The sequence below is a fragment of the Apium graveolens genome, unplaced genomic scaffold (assembly GCF_009905375.1).
Source record: "Apium graveolens cultivar Ventura unplaced genomic scaffold, ASM990537v1 ctg4370, whole genome shotgun sequence".
NCBI lineage: Eukaryota > Viridiplantae > Streptophyta > Magnoliopsida > Apiales > Apiaceae > Apium > Apium graveolens.
The window spans coordinates 2986-13197 of NW_027418511.1; the positions used below are offsets into that span (position 1 = coordinate 2986).

At 32.5% G+C, this 10212-nt stretch overlaps 1 protein-coding gene across 4 annotated transcripts; it reads left to right on the forward strand.

Moving 5' to 3' along the window:
• The first annotated feature begins 563 nt into the window (after positions 1-563).
• On the forward strand, positions 564-9478 carry LOC141701776 (auxin efflux carrier component 5-like). 4 transcript variants are annotated; one of them, XM_074505419.1, is made up of 13 exons: positions 564-629; positions 1387-1458; positions 2111-2203; positions 2545-2705; positions 2811-2887; positions 3000-3076; positions 3890-3961; positions 6605-6657; positions 6732-6889; positions 7371-7503; positions 8223-8325; positions 8645-8700; positions 9320-9478. In XM_074505419.1, the coding sequence occupies exons 3-7, from the start codon at positions 2143-2145 to the stop codon at positions 3901-3903; spliced, it is 390 nt and encodes a 129-aa protein (XP_074361520.1). In that variant the 5' UTR covers positions 564-629; positions 1387-1458; positions 2111-2142; the 3' UTR covers positions 3904-3961; positions 6605-6657; positions 6732-6889; positions 7371-7503; positions 8223-8325; positions 8645-8700; positions 9320-9478. The 4 variants fall into 4 exon arrangements, with proteins under 4 accessions (XP_074361520.1, XP_074361519.1, XP_074361521.1 ...); XM_074505418.1 differs by having other exon boundaries at positions 9335-9478; XM_074505420.1 differs by lacking the exon at positions 7371-7503 and having other exon boundaries at positions 9335-9478.
• The last annotated feature ends 734 nt before the right edge of the window (positions 9479-10212 follow it).

Genomic DNA, 10212 nt, shown 5'->3' on the forward strand with positions numbered 1-10212 from the left:
ATTCTGCATGAACACGTTTCACTATAAGATTTAATTTACTTTGATTAACCAAAACATTCAAGAAAAGCATAAAAACAGTAAAACACATTCACCCCCTCCCCTCTGTGTATTATTCATTTCCTAACACTTTAAAGACATATATATATATATAACCTTTATAAACATAATATTTTATAAACTCGTCCATTTTTGCCCCAACTTAAATTTTTTCAATAAAGTTGTGTTTTTATAAAATATTTTATGCAAAATAATACATTTTTGTAATAATTTAGTTGCTAACCTATATAGTCTTTAGAATTTCTAATAAACTCGATTTAATTTAAATTAGAAAAAGCCCAATCCAATCCAATTCAATACAGCCCAAAAAATCAGTAAAATCCGCCTTGAGAATCTAACGGGTTCTGAAATTTAAAGGTCCAAGCCCGGGCCTTTTGGGCATCCTGACTGACCAAATTCACCAAATTTAAAGGTGAAATCGAGTATAAGGTGTCAATTTCGAATATTCTATTCACTTATACAATCTTTTCTGAGTATAATTTATGTTTTTTTATTATTTAATTCTTCATTTCTGAAATTACTTGCAGAAACAATGAAGAAAGTGCTCCACCCCGTCCATGTGTAGTTTCCAGGTAATTCTTCATTTTATTGCGATTTAATTAATTTTATAAATTATCTGTATAATTTTATTTTGTTTTGTTACGCTTGAGTATCTTCGATTCGATATGGATTTATTGCTCTATTTATCATTGTTAGTTGTACTCGAATAATTTAGTGTTTGATTTGATATTGTTCTATTGGTTTAACTGCTATTGTTTATTTATTTGTGCGGTGTGATTTTGTAATTAATTGAATGTTATGGTGGGAGCAATTTATGTTTTATCGGCTTGAACATTTTCACTTTATTTAGGTCAATTGAATTATTTATGAGTCGAATCTAGACTTGATTAATTAATGAGTCAAGTAGAATATTTAGACTAGAGCTTGAGAAACCTTATTCGAAAAAGAGAATAGAATTTGGGGATCTCTCTTGAGGTGTCTAGTTAACTATTATACAAGCCATAGGGATCGAGTCCGCTTAGTTTTATTAGGATATATTACCTTTTTTTGTAGACGATTCTGGCGGAAACTCGTATATTTTTAAGGAGCGAGCGACCCTTATTAATGGTAAATTTCTTCATGATCATATTTTCACTTGTATGATTATTTTTAAGTGGGTAGTGCTTTGTCAAGTGGGTGCAGAAAAAATAATTTTGTTGTACTTTCTATCAAGAAGAAATTTCACAAAAAATAAGTATGACTGTAAATTTGTTAGATTAAAACCATGTCTTTAAAGGGCCACGCCAGGTCTGTTTCTAATGTTTGTTTTCATATATTCTGATTGGTTAGGCTTATACTCGCTATCTGGAAGCGGAACTGCACGTGTTACTAGAAGAGAATGCACTCCTGCAACATGCTTTGGTAAGCAGGACACTGGCTACAACTTTGTTTCTGTAAAACCAATCTGCATGTTTATTATTAGTTCTCTTTTTGACTAGTGCATACATATACAAGAAGCAACAAAGAGGATAAAGCAGCAGGCATGTTGACCACATACTAATCATTTCATATAACAATGCAATACACACAGACACTGTAATTTTGCAGACAATGGAATTTTCACGAATCAAGTTCATAAATAATTTCTTTCATATTTTTATTTCTTATAATCCCCGTCAGAAAGTGAGGCAACTTGAAATTCCTAAATAAAATTACAATTTGCAGATTAGTACATAGTGATGATATGCATATGAAAAACATTATTGCTTTTGAAGATTCAGTTATTAGAACAACGGGTAATGTGAATATTACATTGGATATGCTATGAAAACCTATGTAACCTGATGCAAATTGCTCAAAAGTTCTATGATAATAGTAGCTCTAATTATCGTTGTTAGTTGTGTATAGAGATTTTCCTATAATTCCCATACCTTATACACATGCGTACATTCAAATATAGACACTTTTCGTGAAATATGCCAACCAGTGATCCTTTGACAATTAAAATTAGATATTATTAATCGGTTTTTTATGTTATCATCATGCTAACTTCTGGATGGTAATTATGCTTCAGGTTGCATTTTGAGATGCCAAGCATTATGGACTATGGAGGGATGTATTTTGATTGTGTCGAAAGCAGCCGTGGGCACTTACATGTTTTGCATGGGTAAGTTCAAAGCACTGATTCCCCAGTCCATCGTGTAACTTCTTCATAGCTACATGCAATTCCACATACACACACACATTATCTGGACATTAGGCCAAGTAAAAGAACAGATCAGTGCCTAATAAGGAAAGTGGTTTAGTTACCTGAAGATAGCAGTTGCAAGTCTGCAAGCCTTCACTAAAAAAATAATTAAGGTTATTTAGGACGGATTTATTACACATTATAATCTAATCTGTGACTCTTCCTGATTAGATATAATATCTGAATTTGTTGTAGACATCCTTACATATAGCCAGATTCTCTTCATATATATGCTTTGCTTACTGCTATGCATATTTCAGGTATATTCATGGCAATTAATAAAAAGATAGATGAAAATTGGTCGATTGGAGTCCCTATTACCGGCATCCTTTGGAGGTTTATCATGGGACCAATTTGTTGGGGCCTTGCCTGTCTTTATTTAGGATTAGATGGTGAAGTGTTAAAGGCAGCAATAATCCAGGTACTGACTATTTCGTAATGATACGTAGAAACTATAAACTCAGTGTTAACGAATTGATTTTGTTCAATGGCGATCTAACTACATATATTGTGAATGTTATTTCAGGCGACACTTCCTCCATCATACTTATCTTTCTATTATGCTCAAGAATATAGACTAGATATCGATTGCATTAGCCATGGGTAATTACTGTTTTTGCCACTGAAATGATACGTATAAACTATAAACTCAGTGTTAACAAATTGATTTTGTTCAATGGCGATCTAACCACATATATTGTAAATGTTATTTCAGGCGACACTTCCTCGAGCATACTTATCTTTCTATTATGCTCAAGAATATAGACAAGATATCGATTGCATTAGCCATGGGTAATTACTGTTTTTGCCACTGAAACTCTTTCCTGTATTTAGATATCTGCAAACTTATACTACTTAAAACCCAAGTAATACATTAATATATATATATATAAATACAGTCATATAAATATATATATATATATTAATATAAATTTGTGTTTGATCTGATATTGTTCTATTGGTTTAACTGCTATTTTTATTTATACGCACAGCGTGATTTTGTAATTAATTGAATGTTATGGTGGGAGCAATTTATGTTTTATCGGCTTGAACATTTTTACTTTATTTAGTTCAATTGAATATTAATGAGTCGAATCTGTAGTTGAATAAATTAATGAGTCAAGTAGAATATTTAGACTAGAGCTTGAGAAACCTTATTCGAAAAGAGAATAGAATTAGGGGATCTCCCTTGAGGTGTCTAGTTAACCATTATATAAGCCATAAGTATCAAGTCCGCTTAGTTTTATTAAGATATATTACCATTTTTGTATATGATTATGGCCGAAACTCATATATTCTTAAGGGGCGATCCACCTCTATAAATGGTAAATTTTCTCATGTATCATATTTTCAATTGTACTGGATCATCTGGGATGATGATTAATAATCAATTGAGCCTAATATGGAAGATGCACAGTGGTGATACTTAGTGCTTTGTTAAGTGGTTGCAGAAAAAAAATATTTTGTTATAATTTCTATTTAAGAAGAAATATTCACAAAAAATCAGTATGACTACGTAAATATGTTAGATTAAAACCATGGTCTTTAAAAGGGCCACACCAAGTCTGTTTCTAAAGTTTGTTTTCATATATTCTGATTGGCTAGGCTTATACTCATGACTTGGAAGCGAAACTGAACGTGTTACAAGAAGAGAATGCAGGTCAGCAACAAGCTTTGGTAAGTAGGACACTGGCTACAACTTTGTTTTTGTAAAACCAATCTGTATGTTTAGTATTAGTTCTCTTTTTGACTAGTGCATACATAAACAAGAAGCAACAAAGAGGATAAAGCAGCAGGCATGTTGACCACGTACTAATGATTTCATATATCAATGCAATACGCACATACTCTGTAATTTTGCAGACAATGGAATTTTCCCGAATCAAGTTCATAAATAATTTCTTTCATTTTTTTTTCTTATAATCCCCATCAGAAAGTGAGGCAACTTGATATTCCTAAATATAATTACAACTTGCAGATTAGTACATAGTGATGATATGCATATGAAAAATATTATTGCTTTTGAAGATTCAGTTATTAGAACAACGGGTAATGTGAATTTTTACATTAGATAAGCTATGGAAACCTATGTAACCTGATGCAAATTGCTCAAAAATTCTATGATAATAGTAAAAGAATCAACACATGGAAGTAAGTAATTTGAAGATTATATCTAAATGTTCATAACTACATAAAGAATGGAAATTATTAATACTATAGAGGGCTATATATCATTAATGTTATACAGGCTGAAAGTCAAGATGGATTATCATTATTAAACAAACCTTACCAGTAACTTTCTTATCTTCAACAGGTAGAATCGCAGGATACACTTGCCCTTTAATGCTAAACCTATGACTAAATGGAAGAAAGATAAATTGAAGCCGTAATCAGTTAGACTAGTTAGAGATGTATACCTAACTGAAAGCCCTAAAATGGAAACTTAAATCTAATCACCTGCAAAATTAAAACAGTATAAATAAATTGAGAGTAGAAAATCAAATTCAAGAAAAGGAGTTTTTAATTAATAGTTTATAATTTCAGTTTACAATTTGATTTTTGTTGAGAGCGAGTATAGTGTTTGTACTTTGTACTGCATCATTTGTACTGCATTACTTGATATATGGTCTTGAAACTGTATTATTTATAATGCATTATTTGTACTGTAGATATGCGTAGATGTGGGTAGATGATGGAGGGATGGGGAAAAATGAATGGGGGATGGAAGACAATAAAGTCAACCACCACAAGTAGAACTGTAGATATGCGTGTAGTGTATAAAGAAGAAATCTACAGTGGATACCGTCCACATTCATTTTTGGTTATAAGTAATACTTGGAAATAAATGTCAATAAGGAAAATATTACAGGAAATAGAACATTGAAACATGATAGGAGCATATATAACCTAATAAAAATTTTAGCTCTGTTTCTGGCCCCCAAACTCTACCTATTATATTCAATGAATTTAAATTAAAAAAATGTCGTGTCCCCATATTTGTGCCAACTGCCAAATGGTGTTGCCAGGTTCTAAGTCTTTCAAAGTGCCAAATCTGATACTTGGATATATTTGAATCTCCGTACCCGAGTCCAATTATTTAAAGCAGCTGCACCTACTGGATCTGGTAATTCCCAGAATAATATATGGGTGCAGAAAGCAAATATAAAGATAATTACTCTAGTCCCTTAAATATCTCTCTAAAGCCCCTATTAATCTTTTTGCATATATAGTAGAGAACTTAGTTCTTTCCTCTTCGGTAATTGTTCATATTCCCAATTGAATACTTTCCGCTTCAGTAATTGTTCAGATTCCTTATTGGCCCATATGATTTGTAGATATATAGTCTTATTTAGTTATTTTTCCACGACTGTTGATGAAATTTACCTTGGTGGATGAATGAGGTCTCAAATATAATGTCTTGATAACTTCTAATCAGGGTCTTCATTTTGACCTTCTAGTCTTCTGTTGTAGAGAACAAGGAATTATTAGATGTGTACAGGCTCCTTTATTTCTTCCCCTTCTATAAATCTTAGTACCTTATTCTTACCAACCTCACAGCTCCACTTCTGCTTATATTTGATGTTTTTGGATTCGACTCATAAGCTGTAATCCGATTTCTGACACAATACACCAGCATCGCAAAAGATTTATATTTCTCATTACACAAATACATGAATCACTATTTTCTTTCGGTAAAACGCAGAACATATATAAAAATCTTTTAAGAGAATAATACCCAATATTCGATGTTCCGATCAAGAGTTTAGGCAAACTAATTTGACTCATCTAACTTTGGATGACAAATTATATTGAAACTTTTCCACAATTATGTTTCTCAAAACATACACCACTTCTCCCTGTTGTGTGGTACAACAATTAAAGTGTACAACATGTAGACTTTCTTGCACTACTACTGCCTCTTGTGCCCTCTGGCATTGAAGTGTATAATGGTTATGTGCAGACTTTCTTGCTGGTAATTGCAATCTATGTAGTTAATTAGGTTGTAGTCTTAAGTTGTTTTTTTGGCTTGCTGTTTAAGTGCTTCTATTGACAACTTGCTCTTTGAAATATCTCTCTGTAAGTGATCCATGATAGAATTTTCTTGAGAATATAATTTCTGGGATGTGGTGCATTACAGAATGACCAAAAAATGTACTTTAGAAACTATAAACAAAAGGGCGGAGAATAGTTTTAAGTTTAAAATGTGCCTTATGTATTTGTTAATGTATTTGTTGAGTGAGTGATTGAGTAATCAAGTTATGCTGCTTAATATACAATACCGGGCGTAATCTTAATTATATTCCTAAATGTTTTCTGAAGGTTCCCAGGCCTTATAATGCAAGCGAGGAGGAATCTCTGTTTGTTTTCCCAAGGTATATACCAATTATCGTTATATTCACGTTGCAGTCTTTTTATTTGAAATCATAGTACCGATAACTTGATGCAGGTTTTAAAATTTTCTCTAGTTTTGCTCCTCCGCTTCAGTTGAAGCAAATGGTCATGCAAGAAACGAAGGATGGAGAGTTGATCATAATCCTCCTCCCAAGAAACAGAAGGATTACCGCAAAAGACTTCAGAGGAAGATTTAAAGCAGTGGCCCTACAGGTTAACTTTTGATGTATTTTCCTATTAATTTACATGACAAGTATATCCTAGTTACGCACGGTTTATTTAAAAGTACTTTTTTGCAGATATATTGTTTTTTTTCCCTTTACCAACACGGCCTTAATCGGTATTTAAAAATAAATAAATTATATGACAGCAAAAGATAGTGATTGTGTTGCAAGTTTCCAAATGCTATATGCTGATTGGATCCATGGACGCCTCCACATGTTTGATAACTTTGAGATGATATGAACCTATGGTTATAGAAACATTTCGTACTTGGTGAAGTTGTATTATCTCTTTTGTAGTTTGCCTGTGTATATGTTTTCACATCTAAGATTATATTTGTAGGTATAGAAATGGCAGGACAGTAAAAATTGTAGGCAAATGGTTTCTTGGGTACATGAATGTTGGTGATTATTATCAATCCACATATATTAATATGAATTTGTTGACAGCTTTCTTTCTTTGTCTTCCATAGTTATGAGTTTCGACTTAGGGTTTCTCTTTCATCTTGTGGGAATCTCAACATGATATCGCACATCCGGAACATTGACAGCAGCCTTTAGTTTCTCATTTGGCTACCATACATATTTGTCTGTTTCGGATATCTGGTATGCACTGACATTTTTGAACCTAAATACTCTGTCACTGATTGTAATGTGTTGTGACATGAAATAAAACAAAGATCATAGAAACAGGACTGGGCTAAGTTGGCAGTGACATTTAAGTACCTATTAAAACCTCTGCTATTTGTAAATGGTTGACGTTTTCGTGCTATGTATGTATGTCATTTAGTAATCTTTTGCATATCACCAAAATGGTGCTACTGAGTACAATGCTACATTTTCAACTCCCTCTCACTGTTAGTTTCTAAGGGAATATATTACTTACTTAAAAGTAGAAGAGGCTTATGCTAAACGCTGTTTTAATATTCTTTGAAAGCATTTCATTTGTTTTAAGTAGGTGAAATAAAGTTAAGTGCGTTTACCTTTTATCAACACAATATGAGAGAAAAATGATCATACTGACACGTGTAAATTACTGCCACATTTTAGTACATGCACAATACATTTAAGTTATAGTTGAAACACATGTGTGCGTTATGTTTACATAAGTGACACTTGAAGGCTTTTCAGATGTGCCATTTAGACACTTCTCCTTCTCAATGTTATTTTGATCATTTGCCACATAATAATAAAGGAGAAGGAATGTAGACTTTGCGATCTTGTTGCTTAATTAGATTTCTTGATATATGAAGGCTTGCCGAAGTGAAATTTACAGTATTTAGCTCGTCCTCTTTTGTTTCTGCTAAATTCATATGGTTTTACAGTGAAGTGAGGATAGAAGGTTTGGAAACATTGGATTATCTAGACAACCTGTCTGATCGAAAATGCTTCACTGAACAAGGAGATGCAATTACTTTTGAATCTGAGGTATAGTCTTATGTGTGGTTCCCTAGTACTTAGTTTTTTACTTCAATAGTGCACAATAAATGAGCATAGCTGTCATCATCTCCCGTTTAGCGACACTCTTCTTCGAATTAAGGGATGTAAAAACTTTCCAGACTCTATTCACTTATACAATCTTGATTATCTATGTGTGTGTGTATACTGTGTGTGTATACATATGATTGTGGCACAGTTAGACCATTTGACTGAATTATTTTACTATCTTTAAGTTTGTTCTGTGATTTTTTTTAATTTTATTATCGAACTGCTACTTCTACTTCATAAATTTCTGAAATACTTGCAGAAATAATGAAGAAAATGCTCCATGAATCCCCTCCCCCGTTGACATATAGTTTCCAGGTAATTGTCCATTTTTTTAAATTAATGCAAGATTTGTAATATTTGTTGTTATTTTTTTAGATATTATTATTTGCTATTATTTTATTTTTATTATAGAAATTCATGCAACTAAAATCAATAGATTTTTTGCAAAAAAAAATAGATAAGTCCCACTAGAATTGAAATACTACCCAACATAATACCTATGTGATCAGTGCAACCATATTGAGAGGTTAAGAAACATAGTGTCTTACCCATCATCGAGACGCATAAATCACATTTGGTTGATGCAAAAGTAGTTAATTTTTACCTTTTAAGTATTCACATTTGGAGTTATAAATCTCATATGGATACTCTGAATACCATATTTATCATTTTGTCATTTGTACCTTTGAGGTATCAATTTTTTTGGGTACGTATTCCAAATTACTCCATTGGAGACCGGTCACAACTCATTCTGAATGGTTTACATAGTTAATGTTTGTTAGATCTTTTACCGACAATATTAAATCATACATATTTTACTTATTCATTGAAGTGGTGTGCATGACTGTAACATGAGAAGGTCTAGTAATAAGTTCCTTAAGGTTAATATTATTGATCTTGTTATATACTTGTTTCTTATAATTTTCTGAACCAGTGTCCTGGTTTTCAGCTGTTGCTTGAGGAAGCTGTTGCAGGCCATCTAAAGCCATAGCATCTGACCGTGATTGGCTCAGATGAAGCCTCAAAATATTATTCCTGCGGATTCTTCTTCAATGTCCATCCAATTATTTAGAGCAGCTGCAACCTACTAGATGCGGGTAATGCCCAGAAACATGGGTGCAGAAAGTAAAAGGTGCAGATAATACTTTAGTCTCTTCATTTTTTTCAAAGTCCCCGTTTATTATCTTTTTGCGTATATAGTTGATAAATACTTGGTATTCCTTCCTTTCCTCTGCGGTAATTGTTCGTATTCCCAATTGAATACCGCTTTGGAGATTGTTCAGATTCCAAATTGGCATAGAATTTGTAGATATATAAAGTCTTACTTTTTCACAACTGTTGAAAGAATTTACTTTACTGGATATGTGAGGTCTTCTGTTGTAGCCAAAGAAATATTAAATGTGTACAGGCTCCTTCATTTTCCTAGTCCAGATACCATGACTAAAGTTCATTTAATTTTATCTGAACAACAGATAGTAAGATTGCAGTTTTCCAGTGTACTGGGCCTAGTTCTCACTTTCTTCCATTGTAAAAGGTTAACGTTCCCATTGGGTACAAAACTGGTCTCATAAGTTTCTGTAGCAAAACTTATGTTATTCCATGTGACCACATATTCTCATAAGCCTTAACTTCTTTTTTCTCTTAACTTCTTATAGCAGATATAGACGCTATTCTATCCCCTGATAATTGCCGTACAGTATTTTCAGAGTAAACTTTCTTGTCGAATATGGACTTAGAGAGTATTTGTTTAATATGAAATTAAACTAATAGCGCCATAAATTAAATAGGGATTAATGCCTGGCTTAAAGAAAAAAGTGCCTATCCATG